General features: G+C 41.8%; 1 protein-coding gene across 1 annotated transcript; it reads left to right on the plus strand.

Moving 5' to 3' along the window:
* The first annotated feature begins 3,249 nt into the window (after positions 1-3,249).
* tspan7 (tetraspanin 7) lies at positions 3,250-20,294 on the plus strand. The gene is made up of 8 exons (XM_006788192.3): positions 3,250-3,487; positions 14,813-15,001; positions 15,305-15,379; positions 15,482-15,577; positions 16,769-16,924; positions 17,168-17,251; positions 17,337-17,422; positions 17,522-20,294. The coding sequence occupies exons 1-7, from the start codon at positions 3,422-3,424 to the stop codon at positions 17,403-17,405; spliced, it is 735 nt and encodes a 244-aa protein (XP_006788255.1). The 5' UTR covers positions 3,250-3,421; the 3' UTR covers positions 17,406-17,422; positions 17,522-20,294.
* The last annotated feature ends 4,264 nt before the right edge of the window (positions 20,295-24,558 follow it).

Below are 24,558 nucleotides of genomic sequence, written 5' to 3' on the forward strand. Positions count from 1 at the left end.
GGCCGTTACAACTTATGTCTAGAAATGTGTAAAACATTTCTGGAAACAGTCCCAGCAAGTCGAGCTGCCTGAGATTCACAGAATTTACAGAAAATGTTACATTTTTGTGATTTATATTGTTATTGGGACGATAGAATTCTTATATTCTATTTTGGTCATATCGCACAGCCCTACTAATCAGATACTAAAATCTCGACAGTAGTCTTCAGTCCCCACCCTGAAGGTGGGCTGACCGCATAGTATATGTTGTGTTAGAGTCTAAATCCCAGATTTTATCTGCATTGTGCCAACATTGCTATTTATTTTTGCATGATATGACATATCCTTCTTTACAACAATACATAACTCTATAAAGGTTTTCAAACTCTTGTATATGGAAATTTTTAGTAACATTCACTTGCTTGCCAGTTAACTGTGTGCATCTATATTTATCTGAAAGAACTGTACCCATGCAGCTGGAGAGCTCACTGAAGGTATCTGTTTAATATATGATTACACAAAAGTAGTTTTTTCCAATATTTCCACACTATATATAGTACTGTGCAAGAATCTTGAGTCATGCCTCATGTCATTATATTTTGCCAGAAAAATTGTCAGTTGGTAAAGTGATGTTTTGAAACATGTGCAGACATACATGGTAGTAAAGAACATAAGGTAAGAACAGAGTTTGTACAATATTTGGTGTGACCACCTTTATTTTTAAGACACTGTTGAACTCATTGAAGCAAGCTCCTGTAGGAGTCTATAGGAATAGTTCTCCAGGCTTCTTGAAGGGCATTCAAAGCTCTTCTTTGGATGTTGCCTGCCTTTTTTCTGTCTTCTGTCGAGATGATCCCACACTGCTTCAACAATGTTGAAATCCAGGGTCTGGGGAGAACAATCCATGGCTGATAGTGTTCCACTGTGTGTTTTTCTATCCAAGGGATGCTTTTCATTGGCAGTGTGGTGCTGAAAAATGAAGCTATTGCCAATTAGATGCTTTCCCCGGATGGTATTGGATGTGTGATCAAAACCTCGTGGTACTCTTCTGTGTTCATAATTCAATTAATTTTGACAAGATCTCCAACACCAGTGACTGAAAACTTTTTTCTGCCAGAGTGCTCAAAATGCTAGCTTTCATAATCAACCATGCCCATTTTAATAATCAATAAAATATTGTTTTAGTGATGTGTTTTCTTGTAGTTCACAACCACATTCTTGCATGTGTCTTTCAGTATCTTAGGCCATTCCTTTTTCAGCATAGGCCACTCAAGAACCTTCATATGATTATTGGTGAACTATTTCTGGATAGCTTTGGCCTTGTGTCTGGGATACAGTTACAGCGTAAACCCAAATAAGAGGCCGATTGTTTTATGTTCTCATCAAGGATCAAGGATCTAGCCCACACTTTTTGTGATCCTGTGCCTGTACTAAAGGAAGCAAAATTGAATTGCATGCACTCCTGTCCTCCTCTATATAAAGACTGCTACCATGTGGCCAAACAGCTCAAGTTTTGTTTTGCCAGATCACAAACTGGATAACTAGAAAGCTTCACCCTTCTCTAAGCGCTGCTTTCCAAAAGCTAAACAGGTGCACTGCAGTCTCTTTCTGGTTCAGGCTGACAAGTTCTCCAAGATGGCCTTGAAGGTCATTCTTAGATTACTGCTGACTTGCACAACCTTTTTGGACCAAGGCTGAGGACACTTTGGGATTACAACCTTGACATAGTTGGAGTGCTCTTGAACTTCTTTATGAAGGAATGCGCAGTGGTCTTGTGAACTTGGAATCCCTTTCTAATAGCCTTGTGGCTTTGAGTGATCCACTGAGGTTCTTCACCTCAGGTAACATACCATTTAGTATTTGTTTTGCAGTGGGGGCTTGTACTGCTGTTAAAGCCCCACAGACGATTTGGAGAAACTAAAACTCTAAGGGTTCTAGGAACTTTTACATTTTCAGTTGTAATTATAATATACCAACATTTTTTATTTAAGCTTCTAGGAAATTTTGCACTTTTGAGTGCAAAACATGAGTACTTTTGTACTCACGTTTTGTATTATTCTGTCTTATTCTATCTCAATTTTTCCCTTTCAATCTCTCCACCACCACGAGCATGGCCAAAGAGCTGTCAAAGGATGTTAGTGACAGGATTGTAGAGCTGTGCAAGGCTCGAATTTGCTACAGGACCATCATTAAGAAACTTGGTGAGAAGGTAACAACTATTGGTGTGATTATTTGGAAATGGAAGAGATCTAAAACTATCAATCTCGCTTGGACTAGAGCTCCATGCAAAATCTTGCCTTATTAAAAGAGTTCCAGATAACCTGAAAACTACACTGGAGGAGTTTGTTAATGATCTGAAGGTAGCTGGAACCACAGTCACCAGGAACACCATTGGTAATGCACTACAGCATAATGGATTGAAATCTTGTAGCAACCGCAAGGTTTCCAGTGAACAGCTGAGTGATTTAGACAAGGCTTGGGAGAAAGTGTTGTGGTCGGATGAAACTAAAATCGATCTCTTAGGCATTAAATGGGCCTGCTGTGTTTGGGACTTTGGGGCTATTTTTTCTGTTACGGGTACAGGGTCCCCAACACACTGGATGGGGCCATGTACCATAAAATATTGGACAAAAACTCCCTTCCTTCATCCAGAACACTAAAGATGGGTCATGGTTCTTCCAGCAAGGGAAAGAGAACTAGTCTCTAGTTTCCAGACCACAATCCTACAGAAAATCTGTGGAGGGGGCTGAAGCTTTAAGTTGCCAAGCAGCAGTCAAGAAACCTAAAGGATTTAGAGTTTCCTTAATTGGGGAGTGAGACAAAATCCTTACTGAGACACGTGCAAACTTGGTGATCAACTACTACAATAAACATCTTACTACTGTACTTAGCAACAAGAGTTTTTCCACCAAGTACTAAGTCATGTTTTGGTCGGGGATTAAATACAAATCAATTTCTAACTTTTGTATAATGTGGTTTCTTTTTTTCTGGAATTTTTTGGTTGATATTCTGTCTCTCCATAAAAATTAGAGACTGTTCATTTCTTTGTAAGTCAGCAAACTTAACAACACACCAATGCATGGTACTCACTTTACCTGAATAACCTTTGGAGTGTAAATTTTGACTGGTAATGGAGTATTTGTTATTTTCACTCACTTTAAGAAGCTTTTACTGGAGTCACCCCCGAGGATCTATATTTTTCTTCCGCCACTGAGGAAATTCAGCATTGTTAAAAACTGTTGGCCTCATGCAGCAATCGATGGTGCTCTTTGATGCTAAATGAAAAAAGAGCAGTGATCATGATGTGAGAGCTGTGAGCAGGTCTAGTGACGCCGTGCGGCTGCATCAGAACAGGGGCGCAACGCGACAGCTCGCAGGAGACGTTTCTGTTTTTTTCCGCTCCCGTTAATTTTTACCACAGCGGGTCCAGCGTAGATCCACAATGGAGACCAAACCGGTCATCACCTGCCTTAAAACTCTCCTCATCGTCTATTCGTTCGTATTTTGGGTAGGTAGCCTTTTTCTATCCTCTTAAACACAAAAGAAATACCCTGCGGAGGAAGATGTCAGTCCATCTCAATCCGCCGCTGCTCTGTTTTTGTTGTGCGCGATGAAGGAGTGGACAGTGCCAGCATCATCGACGGATCCATTCCGTCGTTTGAATAAACGCTGAATTTTGATAATAATCCACACAGGTGAAATAAAGCCGCCTATTTCGGCGTCTGTGGGACATTTGTTATCTACTAGCGGGCTATGTAACGGGGGTTAAGGTTACACACAGCCCGTTTTGGCTGCTGGGCGTCAGTGCGTAGCTTATATCACATATAGCATCATGGTTGGTATCAGTTAGCGAGATGGATGATGTTAACATCACTGCGATGGGTTAACTCCGGCGTTAAGGGCCTGGTCGGTGCAATGAGGCCCCGGTTAGAGCCCATTTCCCCCGGCCACATAGGCTACTATAGATTTCGGGGTCGCTGGTATAGATTCTTAAAGGGCCCTCGCACCGACGGCGTAGCCTCAGTGGTGGAATTTATTTTTACTTCATCGTCAGAAACAAGTGCACATGATGCTACTCTGTTGCGCTCCAGACTCAAACGTTACATAAAGGACTACAAATTATGAATAAACTACCAAAAATATGCGATTAGCTGATTCATATTAATGCGTGAAGGCATCAAATTTAAAACGAGTGCATTATGTACTAATTACTTTTTACTAAAGGTGGCACTTACCAGACATCCCGCTATATATCGTCGCAACACTTCACTCTACCATATTGCGATTTTTAAAAAAATATTTTTTACATTTTGTGATGTTAATTTTATTTATGTAAAGGTAAAGGCCCTACAGCAATACAGGGAAAGCCCCAACAATCAGACGCCAACCTGTGAGCAAGAGATTTGGCAACAGTGGGAAGGAAAAACTCCCTTTTAACAAGAAGAAGCCCTCCACCATAACCAGCCTCAGAGTGGAGCAGCCATCTGCCACGACCAGTTGGGGGTGAGGGTAGGGAGACAAGACAGAGGACGTGCTGTGGAAGATAGCCAGAGATTAATAATATCTCATAATTAATTGCAGAGTGGTGCATAAACACTTGGTGAGAGAAAGACAAACACTCAGTGCATCATGGAAATCCCCAGCAGCATAAGTCCGTTAGGGAATAACTAAGGGTTGATTCAGGGTTTATGATATTAAATGTTGCGATTTTACGATCGCAAATAAGGTCCTCAAAGTTAAACACATTTAGGATCTGTTTTATCCAATAAGACAACAATATCTCACTTCTCCTTCTTTTTGTCTTCAAAATGATGTTGTCAACACTCTGACTAAAACCTGGAATAAATGTTGTAAGACAGCATCAGGGGCTCAAGTTAGCAATTAGATGCAAACTGTTTCTGATAATACAGCGTTTACCGGTGATAAATGATCAAAAATCACACATCCATTGCTGTCTGCATAGACATAAACTCACATTTATTTAACTATTACATTTGTGCTCACCAACCTTTCTGTTCAACAGGAATGTAACCAGAATATAACCAGTGGCTCCAAGTTGTGTCGAAACCCTTCGAATTGCACTAATTGATAAAGAGTCATTCAGACTGATGGTAGCATGTTGGCAACCTGTCTGCATTTGTAAATTAGACAGCAATTTGAGATTAAATGCAGTCAGTCTGAGTCAGACCGCGACTGCTTGCAGAAAGATTGCCTCTTGTCAGACGAGACGTGTTTTAATTAATTTATTTATTTTGTGTCTCTGTACTATGCTGTATTGATTCTTTTCCTTATCCCTATTTTTACAGTCTTGCTTGCGTCTTGCTTGCGATGACATATTTTGGCATTGTAGCCTTCCTCACACATTATGTAGTGCTGTGAAATACTCCACTGCAGAGCAAAAATGAGCTTAGAAAAGTAAAAGGTCTGTAAGCTCTATCAGCCTCACATTGTTTTACCGCTACTTCATAATTATTGCTGTATTTCAGTATTGCTGTTCGCAGCAGCAGAACTAGTTTCAGTCATTTAAATGTAGATTTGTGTGGTTGAACTAACCACATAAAAACTGTTGTGTGTGTTTTATTTGCGCTTTGTTAGCTTTTAAATCATAATCTGTAGAGCTGCATAACAAATATAAGTGCGGTGTAGTCAACAGGATAGTACTTCTATCTGAAATAGTGGATTGTAAATACACAGTGGCAGTGTCATATTGAAATACAGCATTCCTGTTAGCAGTAAAATACCTGCTAACTTTAAATGTGACATTAATGCAGATACTGCTTATTAGTTTTGTTGACTCCCTGTTTTGTTGTGGTTGTGAAAGGACGTAAATATCCAGCACTTTGCTGAAAGCGGTAATGCAATAAGTAGGGATGGGTACCAGTATCCGGTGCCATAATGGTACATAAATGGTAGTAACCAGACCGAAAAGCAGCGCACATTTCGGTGCTTTATTTCGGTGCTTTTTTTTCCTGAGATGTGATACACTTTCTTCTTCCTTACATTTGTATTGGCGGTTGGCAAACAACTGAAAGGTGCATTACCGCCACCAACTGGTATGGAATGATACACTTTAGGTTCTAGCCAATCATTTTACGTTTCCGAGGATAGTAGGCGGGTCCAGGTACGTACGTTCTTTTAGAGCAGAGCTACAGATTAAAAATGCCCAGGGGGAAGTGGTCAAAAGTCTGGCTGTACTTCACAGCAAAAGATATAAACTCAGCAGCCTGCAACAAGTGCTTTAAGCTGATACTGTGCAAAGGAGGAACCACCTCAAATCCGATGAAACACCTGGCTACGCATAGCGTTTTTTTTAAAGCCGAGAAATGCGCCGTATTTGATAGCTTGCTGCGAGACCTCACACCATGCACATCTACTGCGGGTGGGTTGCCTGTTTTCGGACCCAGAGTTAGCAACATCCCCCAAAAACCCGAAGAGGAGAGTCCTGGCCCCTAGCCCTGCCAGTGTAGCAGAAATGATGAGGATGATGATGCAGCAGCAGCAGTTCTTCTCTGCATGAGTAGCTTAATGTTGTTCGTGTGTAATTTACGTTGAGTAGGCTAACCACGTTATTACATTAATGCATGTAAGGTGAACTAGCAAGCATCATCATAGCTACATGCGGCTGTCTTCTTGTTTGATGGCAGATACTCCCTTCACCCTGGCCAAAAAGGCTAAAATGACCAAAGAAAAAGTGGAAAACAGTTAAACATGAGAGGTTTTTGGACAAAGTTTGTGTTTTTTCCATTGTTTAAGCACTGCTTCCAGCCCATAGTGACACCATATGTGCCCTATAGCTGCAGAAAAGGCTAACATTGTTTTCTTTTTACAAAAAAAACAGCTGAACATGAGAGGTTTTTGGACCAATTTTTTGTTCTCCATTCTTTAAGCACCGGTTCAAGCACCGTTTAAGCACCGGCACCGTTTCAAAAGTACCGGTTTGGCACCGGTATCGGATAAAACCTAAACGATACCCATCCCTAGCAATAAGCAATTACTCCAAATTATTGTTTTATGTAGCAAACACTTAGAAGAAGAGTATTTTTTGTCTGCCCAACAGTCCATAAACTCAAAATATTGAGTTTATTATAACATAAAGAGAGAAATCCATTCAATCCTCCCATCGAAGAAGACAGCACAAGATATTTAATTTATATTGAAATATCATTCAAATGTGTTTCAATATACATCAGTCAATAATATATCGACTACATAATTGTTTTAGGGTTTTTTTTATTTTTCCAATTTCAGTTGCTGGCTATGCAGAAGAGTTGTAATTTTAGGGTTGTCCTTTGGGTTTGTGCTGTTGTGTTGTATGATACAGTGCTGTGCAAAAGTCTTGAGCCATCTCTTGTTTCTTTCTTCTTCTTTTTTTTCTGAGTAGCCAGACCTTGTCATTTTTTTTAAAAATGACTTCCTGAAGGTCTTTCAAAGTTTGTCATTGGACACTGGCTGCCAGCCCTTGCACCATTTTCAGAGGAATATTTTTGTTTGTTAAGCCACAAAATAATTACCAATGAGCAGTGTTGGGTAAGTTACTTTAAATTAGTAACTTAGTTACATTACTAGTTACTTCTATCAAAAGTAACTCAGTTACTTCAAGTTACTCGTTACTTTCAAAGTAACTAGTTACTAGGGAAAGTAACTTTGGTTTTACTCAGAATTCTCTTGTTAATGTGTTGCTTCCGTAACTGGACACCCAGCCAGACTGCCAGTCTTCTACCTTGCTTACTTGCCACAAGTGCACTGTGCCACCTACCAATAGAAAGGAAAAGATAATGTGCATATTTCCACAAGAGAAATCCGGACCGTTGTTGACCGCCGCCATGATTCTAGCCTACGTCACAGCGTCGTGTGCTTTTTACATCCAACACAAAAACTGCAGTCGTGGTGCTTTGATTGTACTCAGAACTCGGAAATTCTGCCTTCCGAATAGGAAGATGTAGGTAACACCAGACTGCAGATGAGCTGCATACAGGGCTGGACTGGGACGAAAAATCGGCCCGGGCATTTTGACTAGAGACCGGCCGCCATTATAGGAAAAATCATAAAGCCTTTGAATGAAAACAAACGCTGTTGTGACAGTGATGTACACTGTTGTATGTATCAATCTATCAATCGTTTGTTGTAAGACTCAGATAATTATTTTTTAAAAGCTAGATATTTTAAATGAGAATAAGAAAGAAAAATATTTATTTGTGCCCCCCTTTCCCTGTTAATGCCCTACCTGGCCCCCTGGCAACACTTTGCTAGACCCGCACCAGCACAGTTACCAGCTGTCAGCTACATTAAAAAAGGATCCTGGTGTTATTTATCTCTCAGAAACAGTTCATAACTTCCCTTCAACTCATTCCTGTCACCTAAAAGGTAAACCTGTTTCTCCATCGTCTGTTCAGCTCTGATGATTCAGTAAGGACATCTCCTGGTCTCATCTTCATGTTTCCCTCTCACCAGATATCCAAACCGACATCATGACCAGCAGCTTTTACAGCTGTGGCTCCAGCAAACATCAGCTGATACTAGAAATTAATGTTAAATAAATTCTAACAACAGCTGATGAAGCTTTAACGTGCTGCTGTTGTTTAGCGCGACATCCGCTGGTTTCTTCTTTCTGTGGGCAATAAATAAACAAGAGAGAAAAGCCGGTCAGCTGATCATTGATCAGTTTAATGATTGAAGTAGAAACAGGAGAGGGAGGGTGAGAGAATGAGAGAAGAAGAGGCAGCTGTGCAGCGTAAAGACAGAATAACTCCAGCTTTGTGTCTTTTTCATTCTAGCTGAAGTCTGAAGTTCCTTTTCACCTCAATACAAAACGCGTAATATTTTCTCTGAATACAGGACGATTCCGTTTGTAGGGGACGGTTGGCAACTCTAATAATTAACCTTATGAACAAAATAAAGTTCAACATCAGTAACATAGCACTCACCCAGCTGTATAGAAACTCCGTCATGCTAGCTAGCACGCAGTACAAAAAAGTCAGAATAACGAAAATAAACTCCACCTAAACTTGGTTTATATCTGACCCAGATAGACTGCAGGTCATAACTTCTTACCTGAAGTTCAGTTCACCTGATACTCGGACCGGCGGCCGCCTCGGGTCTCTCCTCTTGCCTCCCCTTTCCCCCATCCACCTGCTGGCCTCCACCACTTGCTAATGTTACTAAATCTGTGGAAGCTCCATGATAGCCACCGCAAGAAGTAACGAATAACAAGCCTATCTAAATCCCAGTAACGAGTAACGCGTTCCTGGTTTTGGCATAATAACTAGTTACCGTGCTCGTTACCACAATAATAACGTAGTTACTGTAACGCGTTAGTCCCTACACTGCCAATGAGTCATTCAACTATAATAAAAGGCACCTAACTCACTTTGTTAAAAGTAATTTTTTTGCAAAAGCACTTGATTTATTACCATTTATTTATTAATGAATCCATGAAAAATGCCTAAAAGGCTATCAGGAACTAGACTAAAAATGTCTACAGCCATCTGTAAAACACAGCAGAGGCTCGTGGTCGTGGTTTGGGGCTTTTTCGCCAGTGTTGTTAGAGATCTTGTCATGGATGGGCCTCAACAAGAAATAACAAGAAAACATATCTAAGAGAGGTTAGGCTGTGTTGAAGCATAAAGGTTGTCATACCAAATTCAAGCTTGTTAGAGTTGTACAAACTCTGTTTGGCTTATATTCTGTGTTTCTATGTATGTTTGAGCATGTTTCAAAACATCACTGCTCCTACTCTTTTTCCCATTTTCCTAGCATATTATAAATATATATGTAAATATATAAATGATGAAAAATGTCCATCATGTTTACTTGACATCTTTATAAAGTGCCATATGTTTTTGTTAAGTCCTATATTTTAGGAATATGCATGTTTCTGTGTGCGGACATCCTCCCCCTGTGCATGGCCCACCTTCTTTTGTGTGAATATTTTACACGCTTAATAATGAAAGCGCAAATACAAATTATGCAAACCAACACAACGCTACAAAAGCCTTAAATTTGTAGTGCACAATCAATATTTTTGCCAGCTTTTTTTTTTTTACTAGGGTGTTAAGCAGCAAATTCTTTTTCCGATTCGAAAATAATACAAAAAAAATTGATTCTGCTCAGTTGTATTTAACACTCCTTATACTACTTTTCCCGAGGATTTGAAACAGCGGATCACTCAAGGAATCGCTAAAACCAAATTTTGAGATAAATTAGTTTTCGATTAATCCGTGAAGTGAGGAGTGAAATGCTATCTCTGTTTGATTTGCAGTGCTTTGGATTTGCCTCTGTTTACCTTTTGATTATCAGCCCAGTCTTCAAATATGAGCATGCAGGGAGCAGTACAAACATAAGGCAGCACTGAACACAGTACTGTGTGACTGATTTTTTTTAGCCATAATTGTGCATTACAGACTTATTCCCGTCTGTCTTTTTGGTAGCAGCCAGATATAGCCAGGGGGAAATGATCTAAAAGCTCCCCTCTGCACTCACCCTGAACATTCACCCTAGAAAGCTAAAAAACAAAACAAAAGCTTCAATACTTTCCTTTGAGCAAAACCTGAATAAATCCTAACTGAATTAACCCTAACTTTGTAGAACGTCGTTAAAGCTGAGCTCAGCCCTTCGAGTTAGGATCTGTAGTCGAAAAACTCTTGAATACAAGAGTTGTGCTGTGTGTCTTCCTACATTGTAGACATGCACCGGTGTCACGCGTGTGAACTTTTATATTTAGTCTGGATTGGATGGTCTTTTAGCACTCCCTTACATCAACAGCTTCAGGTTTCATGCTTCGTGCGCCAAAAGTGCAGAAGAGTCTCGCGGCTCACTGGGTGTCCTCAGCCCCTTAGGGCAGAGCTCGGAGAGAGCGCTGGCACCACATTTAGTGCAGGAGAAGTGTTTCTATGGGTTTCTCGTGGCAAATAATGTCATAATTGGGAAGAACACACATACATGGGTGTGCACATACTGGGCTGGGGAACGCAGAGCAGGTGGTGGAGTCATATATTTTGTCATTGCACCTTCTGTTTCTTTATGAGGCCGATGAAGGGAGGAGGAGGAGGGAAGAGAGAGGAGGGTGACCTGTTTTAAACTCTGTGCTGGAACCAGGGTGGCCAGTCGGGCATTGAATTTCAAACAAAACGCCCGAGGGTGGGTGGGTGGAGGGGGGTGGAGGAGGAGGAGGAGGCAGAGGTGTTTGAAATTCAGCAGCAGAAGTCAAATCGAGACGATTTTTGCCTCATGCTTCTCGGACTTGATTTCCCAGTTGACTTTAAAATTAGCACTTTAGCAGTGACAAGATGATCATTTATTGGTATGCAGCGGCAGCGGCTCTTTTGAGGAGAGACATTTTGTCGCTGATGGCCATAAACAGTGAGTAGATCGTCATCAAGAGGACTGTTCTCCGGAATGACAGTCTGCTCTGGCTATTAGATTCACTGTTAATAGAAAGAGTAGCTGTCATTACTAAAGAATCTAATCATCAGCCCACAGTCCTTCAGTTCAGCTGAGCAGGACACTAAAAAAAAGAGCTTGCTTACATATGTTAAGTTGCATCAGTTTAGCCAACACTTTGTACCTTCTTTTATTAGGTCTGCTATTATGACAGTATAATTCAATTCAATTCAATTCAATTTTATTTATATAGCGCCAAATCACAACAAAAGTCGCCTCAAGGCGACTTTTGTTGTTGACAGCAGACCTGTCCCATTTAGTCATAGTGTTTAAACTTTTGCATCTGTGGAGCCTCTTAAAAATGCTGCTTTTTTCTCTTTTCCACATTTCAAAGCCCATATATCTTTCTTTATATCACATTGTGTTATCTGAATACTTTCAGTGTCCTCTGGTTTTCCAGTATAGATTTAAATTGAGAGTGGGGAGGGGAAAAAAAATATACATTTTATGAACCAGAAATGTTCTCTCCACTGTATTGGCTTTCAGGGGGTAATGTTGCAAATCACTATCCACAGCTGCTTTATGGCACTATTGGATTTTTAAAATGATTTTTGCATCAGTGAAGTGATGAAGTGCATTTCTTTGTCAATTATTTAATTTGAAGCGTCCATCTATAAAGTGTCCGAAAACAGTCTCTCAACAGAAATGTAATTGCGTCGATTATTATTGCATTACAGAGGTAGGCGAATCGATCATTTTTTGCTGATGGTCTAAAGCAGGCGCGTCAAAAACATACGGCCCAGGGCCCAGAATCGGCCATGCAAAGACTCCAATCTGGTCCACTGGATGACTGAAAATATGATGTCGAACATAAATTTTTGTACTTTACAATTATTACAAGTTTTACCGCTTATTCCTCTGATAAAGACCTCCCCCACAGCCATTCATAAAGCACGAAAGCAGCGAAGTAATCGATAAACAGTTAAATGACTGTTTTTCACTGTCTATTATAGAGATTTCTGTTAAGAAAAAGAAGAAAATGTTCATCAATCAAGAAAAACAAAGAACAAAAATCAACAAAACTGGATAGTGAGTTACCAGAACTTTTTCTGTAATCTTATACATTTATCATGTTAACAGACTGACATGTACTGTTGGAATTGTACTTCTTTATCTTACATTTAGATATCTCAGCGATTAAATGTGTAGCTAAACGTCTTTACATTGACAAAAAGTGGGAGTTTCACTTGTCCGGTCCACTTAAGGTCTGAAGTCTCTCATTTGTAGAGTGTTCAATTCAAGTTCATAAGGGCGACAGACAGCCATGCATATGTCACAGAAAGTTGCCTAAAAATGTGTTGAATTTTATTATTTAGTCAAGATTAAATGACTGTAAAAGATTTCTGTTTTAAGGTATTTAAAAAAAAAAAGATCATAGTTGTCAAATGCCATCCTGCTTTTGTTCTCTACATCGACTGTTTACCTGCAAGCCTGCTCGAACATAATTAATTTACATAATATAGTCAATAGAACCATAAGCACACACAGATGGAAACCAGAAGGCTTCTGCTGCCAAAAGTCTTTTTCCTTGCCTACTTACAACTGATTATACATATAATGAGCATTACTCTGTTACTAACAATTAGATGAGTGTATATAATATGAGTTGTAGTGATGAAGCCACAGAGATTTTGCAGCTCTTTAGCGTCTTTTAGCGTTTTGTTTTGTGACTTTAACAGTTTGGTTTAGTCTCACTGCTTTCAACAACCTTCTTTCCAAATCTGTGAGACTGGTATCAGCCAAAAAAGCTGTGATTGAGCTACATTTCACTACATGCTCACCATAAAACTGGGGTCAGATAAATTATGCAGCTCAGTGGTTAACATTGTAGAGCAGATAACAAGACAGTTATTTGATAGAGACCAAAACAGAGCGAGAAACTGAATTAATTATTCATCAGTTCTTGCCCCATGTTTGTACTGAGATCAACTTTAAAGTTACAATATGTCAATTTGTAGTGCTTTGTGTGTTGTTACAGTGCAAATGATTTAAAGACAGCACAAGTCAACTTATGTGCATGCACAAAGTGCTGAAATAGTCATTGTCAGACCCAATGCTGCTGCATGATGCATCGAACACTTAATGGGTAGAACCATCCAGCCGTCCATTTTTCTCACACTTATCCAATTCAGAGTCGTGGACAGGTGGAGTCTATCCCAGCTGTCACGCTGCGAGAGGCGGGGTACACCCTGGACAGGTCGGCAGTCTGTCCCGGGGGTTAATGGATGAATCACTCATGCAAATTATTTTTACAGCCTCAAACAAGGAATTTGAAGATACAGCGCTAGTTCAGTTAAAGGGCTTTGCCTCTCCGTAGGCCGTAGCTGACCTCATTGTCTGGGCGTGCCATGATGCTGATAGGAAAATTCATAAGCGCATTTTTGCATGAGCAACAACTACTACGTTGAGCCATTTTATTATTATATTCTGAAGCTACAGGTCAAAAGGACACCTAAGGTTTGCTCAAAACCTGCAAACAAACAAGTCAGAACAAAGCAGCTCAGTCAAAGCACAGGCTGGCTATTAGTCATGGTGAAAGACCTTTGTCGAGGCATTGTGTGTGCACCCCGCCAAGGGGGCAAAGTGTAAATGTTGTTAACACCACCATTAACCTGCGGAGGCTTTTCTGAATTTACAGGCAGCCCCGGTTTGCGTATTGCTGTTAATCATTTCTGTTTCGCTTCTGCATCAGTGACTAATAGCTAAGAGGGAACCGCAGAGAGCCGAGTGTATTTCTCTCATTAGCTTTAAAGGTTTCAGGCTGCACAGAGACATTTTGTACAGGCTGCTCCCCCTCCAGTCAGAGGGCCTTGGCAGCAGGATGGCGAACAGCCTCCTCTTGGAAGAAAGGAGGTTAGGATGATGAGTTGGCCCTCGCTGGAGTCAGCTCATCAGCAGCCGTTCCACACCCCGCTCTCTTTCTGATGCCAGCAAGACATACCCAGCTGAGACACACGCCGCTTCAGCTGCCTCGTACAACACGCTCTTTTATCCGTAGCCTTCATTTGAAATGCTAAGAGAGGCGCAACAGGAGGAAGCGTCTCGCCTCGGATCAAAGAGCTTCTTTGATTTGTCCTCTTTCCTTTTCTCTCTTCCTCTGTGTGTTGGTGTGTGCGTGTGTGTAGGAGTAAAGCAGGTGATTGCCATCCTGTACTCCAGATAAATTTGTGTCTTCGGTCTCCCGTCTCCTCCTCCTTACTCTAATTGCACTCCTTTCTTGTTCCGTATTGATCCCCTTCCTCCTCCTCCCTGTCGCCGTGGCGCTAAAACACAACTTTTTGTAAACCATAATATCGCAGAGGTGCAGCAATAAAGGCCTGCTCCGCAAATTTCATTCTTGTTCTCCTTGCTTCTCTGTTTAACATCTGTCTCGCTCACAACCTCCACCCTTTAGATAACAGGAGCCATCCTGCTGGCGGTGGGAGTATGGGGGAAGCTGATGCTGGGCCCGTACATCTCTCTGATAGCCGACAACTCCACCAACGCCCCATACGTCCTCATCGGCACCGGGACAGTCATCATTGTTTTCGGCCTGTTTGGCTGCTTCGCCACCTGCAGAGGAAGCCCATGGATGCTGAAGCTGGTGAGAGGCTGTTGGAGGAGGAGGGGGAGGGTGGAGGGGGTGTTATGTTGCAGTGAATGGTATCGATGCTGATTAATTAGCTTCAGGTCACATTATACAGGGAATAATGGTTGACCGCTATCCCACAGAGGGGTTGCTGCAGGGCACTTTGTTCCATTAATGACAGTCAAGTAAATGTGTTGGAGTGTGTGTGTGTGTGTGTTGTGTAGTAGTACAACCATAAGCAAATGATATTCATCTAAAGCAGAGGGTTTTCACACTAACTATGCAAATCTCCCTCCTCTTTCCCTTCCTTCTCTGCAGTATGCCATGTTTCTGTCACTCGTCTTCCTCGCTGAGTTAGTGGCGGGAATCTCTGGATTTGTGTTTCGCCACGAGGTCAGTATGCATGTACCAATTTTCTTTCTTTTTTAAGACTGTAGCTCAGTAAACAGCCTTTCTCTGTTAATGCCTGTGCTTGCGATCGTCCCTAAACCGCAGATCAAGGGAACCTTCCGCAGAACGTACACTGAAGCGGTGAAGCACTACAATGCCGAGGATGAGGCGAGCCGTGCCGTCGATAACTTGCAGCACAAGGTGAGCCCTCATCCTCAAGATTAAATAAATGAGACATCGTCACTTTAAAGTGGTATTTTTCTCCACCGCCACCGTTGGAGTCTACAAATGCTTATGACAGTGGAGCAAAGGGTTAAGGATGATTGTGGAGTTCTGGGGGGTAGGGTAGGACTACTCATGAGACCCACAGGCAGTGGAGTTAAAGAGGGTGGAGGAGGCTTGCATCGATTTGACACTGCAATGACAGCTGACAGCAGCAGGGGAAGGAACAGTTTTAAAAAATCTTGACAGGACGGAAATGATTGGCTCGCACATAGGGACTGTGGCAAAATCAGATTGATTTAACTGTGGAAAGAACACGCCTCTGCCAGCTGATGTGATGCGTTTGGTGCAGGAAGGGAGCAAGAGATGGGATGAGAAAGAGAGAGAGGATATGAAAAAAATAGTCTTAGCATAAGCTAATAAAGAATGAATGAACAGCTAAAGAATCCAACAGCAGAAAATCAAAACACGCGACTAAAACTAAAGGTTCACAGATGTCAGTACACGTTTTATTTTTCTTACTGCCAACAAAGCCAATGAAACGATTGTCTTTTAAGCACTGTTTGTGTACAAAAAGCCACATCACATTATAATCAGATCCATGACTCGAAGCCCTTTACAGCACAACCCACATTTGCCTGGCTTCAAAGAACCGAGGGTCAAACCGTCGCCACCCCAGTTAGTGGATGTCATGCAGTGAGAAATTCATTTCCTGTAGACCGAGAAATCTTTCTAGAAAGATTTACAAAGTGTCTAAATCAGGCATAAGACTATTAACAATGGGCACTGTTGCTTAGCTGCCATACACGGCTCATGCGTTTGAAGTGTGTCGGTCTGATGCTGAACTCACTCCTTCTTAAGCAGCGTTTGCTGAAAACGAAATAACACTGCGCTGCGTGGTGGTGTGGTGGTTAACACCCATTGTCTTACAACATTACAGTGTGTATGTTCTTCCTGTGTCAGGGTGGGTATTCTGGCTTCCTCCCACAGTCCAAAAAAATGCTTGCTAGGTTAATTGGTGACACTGAAGTGGGTGTAGGTGTGAATGGTTGATGTGCATAAGAAGATGTGGGAAATTGTTGAACAAAGGAAACTGTATTTTTGACTCGTCGTTAATGTGGATTTATTGACGGATAATTCTGATCTTTCTCCGTTTCCGCCTCTCTTCAGCTGCGTTGCTGTGGCGTTTATAACTACACGAGTTGGATTGAGAGTGTGTATTATCCCTCAAATGGCATTCCTGCCAGCTGCTGCTTCAACTCCTCTGACTGCCACCTCGAAGACCTTCGCAACGCGACTGTAGCCCCGAGCAAGGTGTACCACCAGGTCAGTTTTTGTATTCTGTTTTCCTCCTTCTCATCTGTCTGCTGTCAGACAGTCGATAAATCTCACAGGTTAGAAGGTAGCTGTGTTTACATCAGACGTCCTCACATGCCTTTTCAAATCCCTGCCTTCTCCATATACTAACACCTGCCTCAGATACGTTCCCACATACCCTTCTTGCCTCTGATTTGCTCATATAACATGTCCCTGTACCCTCTGCGGACTAACCTGCCCCCTGTGTTTCAGGGCTGCTTTGAGTTGGTCACTTCTTTCATGGAGACCAACATGGCCATTATCGCAGGAGTGACGTTTGGGATTGCGTTCTCACAGGTAGGACTTAAGGTTTTTGCAGGTGACAGCGTGCGCGTTTGGTGTATAAATAAATCCTCAACGCGCCGATTTTTCTGTCTTTCAGCTGATTGGCATGCTGCTGGCCTGCTGTCTGTCCAGGATCATCACAGCCAATCAGTATGAGATGGTGTAGCTGATGTGAGGTGGCAGGTAGGAGCCATTAAAAACCAAAGATCACCTCTCCAAATAAATTTAAAGAAAAATGTTGTTCTCTCTATTCTACAACGTGAACTCTTCTTTATCTTTCAGAGAGGGAGTTGAAGAGAATTAGAGACGAAGACTCTTGACACACGACCAGAGTAAATTCCTGAAACTCTACCCAACATCCGAATTGGAATTTACGTCCCTCCGTCTCTCTGCCTGTGATCTTAATGTAATATCTTAATGTATCTTACTGTAAAGCACCATTCCATGACTCATTTGCACCACAGCTTTCTATACCACACGTTCCATCGCGGCTCGATGTAGAAGTTGCTCACCGGCACGTATCTCAGATCAGGACGGCCCACGGCAAGCAGGTAGACCAGAGTTGTCTTGAGTGGACAGCGGTGTTGGTCTCGGGTAGATGAGCGGGCTCAAACTTGGTTTCTCATTTGGCTGCAGCATGCTTAAAAAAAACACGTTTGTACTAAATGACTTTACTAAAGCTTGAGAGCAATCCTTTTACTAGGTAGGTTCAGTTGTTGCATTTGACTTTGCTGTCGCTCATCCTTGTGTATCCTTTGGTTGTGACACTTTGGGAATTAATTGATTACATGCACTGAGGAGGATGATTAAAGGGTTTATATGAAAAGTGAGGCAGCCGAAAAAGAAGGGGAAAGATCATTTTTAACCTTAAGACAAAGCATGATATATTTTTCTTGTCTAAAATAATGTATTTAGGTAGTTTAAATATGAATGGCACAGGTTTAATGGTATTTTGGAACTTTAGTGTGGGATACAAATACCAAACTACAAAATAACGGTCAACTTTGCGCACATTTTACAGTCTGTCATTAGTTTTACATGGAATGAAATGCAGTCCGTTCAGCGAGTCACACCGTTGAGGTCAGTCTAAAAGGCCTGGTCACACCAATTGCCAATTAGCATATTAGTGTAGATGGCATCTCTGTATCTAAAGGAATAGGGCACTCTTTCGAGGATGCCAATGTTCACATGTCGGATAGAGAAGACAGAGGGTTTGAAAGAGGATTTAAGGAAGCCATCTATGTCCACTGTGAACAACCAGCGTTGAACATAGGTGACGCCTCAACGGCCACTCACATCCTGGGCCTTTTGACCTCAGGAAATCACATGATAGGGTGGGGCTAGGTTTCACAGTGGGTTCACCTGAAACCTAGGTCCACACCTGTTTTCACAGCTTGGCTCGTGTGATTAGGTAGAGGATCAATAGAGGTTCCATGACCTTCTTGGGGACACTCCCATAGGACTCCACTAGTTGCTCTTAAAAGTGAAGAAGCTTCTCGGATGAGAGGTGAAACGTCTTCAAGGAAACTTAAAGAAGTCCAGACGCTTGTCTTTCCAAGCTCCTTAGATTAGTGTAGATGCTAACTCAATCAGTTTCTACAAAGCACAGATTATACCATTGAAAGCTGTCTGATAACTGTATCTACATTTTTTTGGTTGGTAGAGGAGGGTTATAGATAAATATTAAAGAAAAAAATTGGACTATCCAGTTTGAAATAAAATAAAAAACCCAGAAAAACATGCAAACATCAACTAAACATATTTTCACTACTGCAAGTTCATTTAAATGTACTAATTTTGCTCCAATACTGGTGTGACCGGGTTTTTTCAGGCTCTGAATTAGACCTCTAGTAATCAGTAATCGTTAAGGTTACTGCTCTTCAGCTTCCTTTGAGGAGCAATCAAAGGCCACATGTGCTTCAGCTGGGGTTTTTTGAGGGTCATACTTGTAAACCTGAATATGAATTAAATACAGAAAAAAGGCCCAGACTTTTACACAGTCTCTGCAAGCGCATTTGGAGTGTTGCTGATATAGAGAACAGATGGAAAACAGGATGAAAGTTGCCTGCAAGGGGAAACAAGCACTTATATGACGCATACTGACACTTTAGTGATGTTTTAGTACTCGTGTTCGTGTTATTATATGTAGAAAATGTAGAAATTACTGGCAGATTTTAGCTTTAAAGAGACCCATCTTACTTTTTGCTTCGTTCTAGTGGTTAAGAGCTCGCAGAGCAGCGCTTTACAGCTTGCAAGTGTCATGTCGAATCATTAGGGTCGCCAATTGTTTTGTGCTGGTTTGAGCTAACGTCAGCGGTCTGCTACGGCAAAGGATGTCAGATTTAGCAGGAAGACACGTGTTCATCTACTGTATCGTGCCATGCAACATGCTTAATCATCGTCATCATCAGCTGTAGATATGTATCGGAAATGTAATTTATATGACATACCGTTTCTCATTCTAATATGCTAATCAGTATAAATGTTGTGTCACAGTTTTGAATCCACACTTTGTGCTGTATTTGTTTAATAGTTTATAGGAAGACCCCGCACTGAAAAAAAGAATCGTGGCCGATGTTTCGTTGAGAGTAACGCGCAGTTTAGCTGTGTATTTATTAGAGTTCGGTTGGCATTCAGTTTACACTTTCACCAAGTGGTTTTTTATCTCTCTTTCGGTATGCGTGTGCGTGTGAGACTTTGTTCCTCTGTAGCTGACTATCTCTGTAACCTTGAGCGTGCGTGTAAGCGAGAGAGTGCGAGCGTCTAGACTCTGTGGATCCTGTTGTTATTCGGTTTTGGTCAGTATTTGGTTGTGGCTTTTCAAAGCTTGTTGCTTTTGAAACTGTATATTTATTTAGTGAATGTATGTTTTCCAGCACCCTTAAACTTACTTTACCTTTCTCTGAACTGATATTTTCCTGTAAATACTAAATTGTAATACCATCCTGCTTACACATGGGGTCACTAGACACCCAAAGAAGAACTGCACCATGCCGTCTACTATCGACTAAGTCACCATCAGTGGTCTTATTATCAATAAATATACAGAATAACACTTTTGTTTGCACTGTGGTCATTTTTGCTTCAACAGAAACGTAACTGGGGATTTTTTTTTCATTTACAGTACTGTGCAAAAGTTTTGAACCATACCTCATTTATTTATATGCTGCTGGGAAAATGGCAACATACATTGACAGCCACTCTTCCATTGACACCGTTTCTGATGAGTGTTCGGTGAACAACTGAAGAGTAAGGTGCATCTCTAAGGTTTCTTTTGGACTTGAGGATTTATTTATACACCAAACACCAAATTTCTTAATGTGACATGACTTTCAGATACCGTTTGCCTGCTGTAGATATTATTTGTTCTGTGACATGCTGCTTGTAACAAAATGTCTAAAGATACGATTTACAATTTGTTCCGGCTCATCCCTTGAGTTGGGTGTCTTTTATAAGCTTGAATGAGTCATGGGTCGGTGTTAAGTGGAAAGAAACATTCTTCTGAAAACGCTCAGGTGCAAGGACTGCACTGGAAATGAGTGGAAAAAGTAGCCAATGTCCAAAGAAAAACTTTGAAATACCTTCAGAAAGAACTGCTCCTCAAGACCACTTCAAAAAGAAAAAGAAAAACTACAATAAAATCTATTTTAGTTTTTATTGCTTTTGACTTTTAAGACTTTTGCACAGCATTGTAGCCATTTCTGCATCATGATTTCCTGTTGTTTCCATAAGACTTCTTCTATCAACGTAGCTTGCCATCACTAGTGTGTGAATGTGTGTGTGAATGGGTGGATGACTGAATGTGTAAAGCGCTTTGGGGTCCTTAGGGACTAGTAAAGCGCTATACAAATACAAGCCATTTACCATTTAACACGAAAAAATCCCCACTCGGTTCACTGAAAATATTCACTTAAAATTGGGAAATTATATCTAATCCATATTTGATTCACTAGATAGCTCGTAATTTGACCAGTGTATAAGGCCTCGGTTTAAACGAGAAGTAGAGTAAAGATCAGATTAAAAGTAACAACGTGTTAAACGTAGGCTAAATAGACGACAAGCACCTATATGGTGTTATAATAAAACACCCCCTAAAAAAGTCAAATAAAAATAAAATAAATGAACAAAAATGTAAATTTCCATTAAACGTGATCTCATCCTATAAATAATTTCCCTCATGTTCTTCCAGTCCTTTCAAAAGCTCGCTCTTCCCGCATCGCTGCACACTCGCTAACGGCGCAGGTGGCCGTTTCTTTTATCTTATCACGCCGTGCTCGTCCACATGATGGCGCCTGGTTATCAGCTCAAAACGGAACTGTGGAGAGATTTCACCGAGAGAGAAAGAGAGCGAGCGCGTGCGGAGGGAGGGGGGAGAAAACACGGAGGGGAAACCGCATTTGTCAAAGCGCCGCACACACATCCCCCGGTCTCTGTGTGTCTGTTTTCCTCCCCTGCTGCAGCTGCTGCTGCTGCGGGCTGCGTCGGAAACAAGGCCGGAAAAAGCGGTGCGACGATAGGGGAAGAGAGGCTGGTACTCGCGGGGAGACCGCGCCGACCGACTGGGCTCGCTCCAATCTCGTTACGCAAATTACCGGCAGAGCGGCGCGGCAGTGGGTCCGCTAATGGAGCGTGCGTGCCGCTGCCTCCCGCGCCCTGCCTCGCCCTCGCCTCCGCCTCCCGACTGCACATAATGGGTTATAGGCTAGAGGGAGGCATTCACTGGGGAAGCGCTATTACTCACACGCACAGCAGACACACAAAGCGCCGCTCCAGAGCGCGTCGGTGTGTGCGCAGTACAGCGGGTCTAATTATGAGGAGATAAGTCTGCTTATCGTCAGTCCACTTTTTAAAAAAAAAGAAAAGAAAGAAAGAAAAGAAAAAAGAAAACACAGAACATAAGGAGAATTTAGAGTCTCTGCCTTCTGAAATGAGCCAGCAGACGGAAATGTGACCGCTCTGAGTGCGCGGTGGATCAGCAGGGCGGTCAGAGAAAACTACTGAGGTCAGGAGTTGTGGGGGCCCCCTCTCCACCCACGCCCCTCCCCCTTTCACCCCCAGACTGCAAATTATAACCAGACTCTGTGGGAAAGCCTAAAGTCTCTTTTAATATCCTTTAAAGCCCGTTTGTTGGGGTGTCTTAATTAGGTCAGAGTATTGCAATAAAGTTCAATACCTGCAGCCTCAAAATGACCATACAGTTGAATCAATGTCCCTCTTAAACAGTTTAGAGCAATAACAATCATGGGGAAAAAAAGTTAACTGCTACGACTGCGTTCATTTTAGCTTAGTATAACCACGCCGCATCCTATTTTTCCCCTAAATGCGATGGTGTGCACGAGGCTCTTTCTCTATGAAATTGCATCTACTTCACTTTAAGCCTTCGTTTAAGCAGCTTGACTTGACCTAGTTATTGTAGTTTAGCAGAGACTTTTCTCAAAAGCATCGGGACGCTGCCAAAGTCGGAAAAGCACAGTGACATATTTAAAACTGAGGACGGCTTTCCTCCGCTTTAGCAGTTGCATTGTCCTGTGCCGGGGACATAGTCATTGTTTTCATGGGTTTCATGACTGCACTGTTCAGTTTACTCTGCAGACTTTAGAGAGTTCAGTGCACAACAAACAATCATCAGTAAGATGTTTTATTCAATAAGTCAAAGACGCAGAAATCTGAAAAGAAAACCAAAAACCAATCTTAACCAAGGTCACTGTGGCAAGGTGTTGATACATTCAGCAATCCCAAAATTCTCCTCCTGACACTCAAACAGCTTCATTATTTTTAGGCCTTTTAAAAACACAAAAGTCCACAGCTTTGAAATGCGTGTTAACATAATTCTTTTGGGGTAACTAAATAGTCCAAATGTGCTTAAAATTTACCAATAAGTTACAATATTACATGAAATCCAACAACTGTACAAAAACAGGGAAATCACTCACTGCAGTATTGTTGTAAAGTTTTCAAACCCCTGTCGTGGTATCCCAAGTATCGGAAGTCCTTCTTACCTGAAAACATTATGTCATTAGAAGGTTCCCATTTATTGTTGTAAATGCTAATGTGCTACATTGGACGCTGCTCCTGATTTGTCTCAGTGATGGCTGCCAGCCTTAAGCGGCGCACGAGGTTCAGTATGAAAGACAAGTTGGGTTTTTTTAAATGGCTGATTAAAAATCGTATTAAATCCACAACAGGAATTACTTTGACTGCTTTAATATGATCTTATTATGAATTTCATTTCCAAAACTAGCTTCCTCGCCTTCCTCTCACACACACAAACAGACACACACCCTACCGTCTGCACCCCACGGTGACGCCTTATTTACTGTCTTATAAAGTAAAATAGGAGGCCTGCCCCATTCCACCTGTCTGTTTGTGATGGGAGCTGTTGTCGCTGTTGTTCTCGCAGCTGTTGTTGTTCTAATTGCTGTTGCTGCTTCGCCTCAAGCTTCCCCGCTTAACTCAGACACCCCTGCCTCACACTTTTCAGCAACATGCAGTTGTGATGACAAGTACTAGAGTTCCCACTCAAGCTGCCTGTTCCTATAGCTCAGCACACCACTCCAACCCTCTCTCCCCACCACCTCCCCCTCCTCCTCTATCTCCTCTCTCTCCCTTACTCTTTGAAGCCTCGGGGATGATGATGACACCCGCCGTAATCGGTGGATGCTCAGCTCCTGACATGACACACAATCGAGAAACTCTCCCGAACTGATCCGGGTTTGGTTGTAGCATTCAGACGCGGTACGTCCTCTGACAAGTGGAAAGGCCTTTCACGGGAGAATAGAGGAATTCAGTGAGGTGGGGCCCATGACTGACAGGTCTGTTGAGAAAGCAAAGCCAGCTCCAGTTTCACATCTCTCCTCTGCAGTGGTGCACATTTGCTCTGCTGACCTGCTTCTTTTTTTTTCTTAACTAGATCTGGGATCAGCTAATCTTCAAAGCAGCACTAAGATTAGTTCATTTGTTTTCATGAGGCTTTGCAGTTTTGGGACGGGAGGGATGTGGGACAGGGACAAGGCTCCAAGCACATTTGCTTTTATCCAGAAAAGGTCTTTTGTTTAAGCATTCACATTTTTACTTCTTCAATATTTTGCCTTCACTCTACAGCACAGTACTGTGCAAAAATCTTGAGCTGCCCTCTTTTCTTTAGTTTCCTTCCAAGGTGCTAGACTTTCTTTTAATTTGTGATAATGCTAGTTCTCCAGGCTTCTCCAGGGTTTTTTATGCCATTTAACACTGACCTATGAATCATTCAAGCACAAAAAATTGCACCTAACTCAAGGGATGAACCAGTGTTGAGGCAACGTAGCAAAGAAATGGCACTT

This window comes from Neolamprologus brichardi, chromosome 16 (assembly GCF_056152115.1).
Source record: "Neolamprologus brichardi isolate AB-2024 chromosome 16, ASM5615211v1, whole genome shotgun sequence".
In the NCBI taxonomy this organism is placed as follows: domain Eukaryota; kingdom Metazoa; phylum Chordata; class Actinopteri; order Cichliformes; family Cichlidae; genus Neolamprologus; species Neolamprologus brichardi.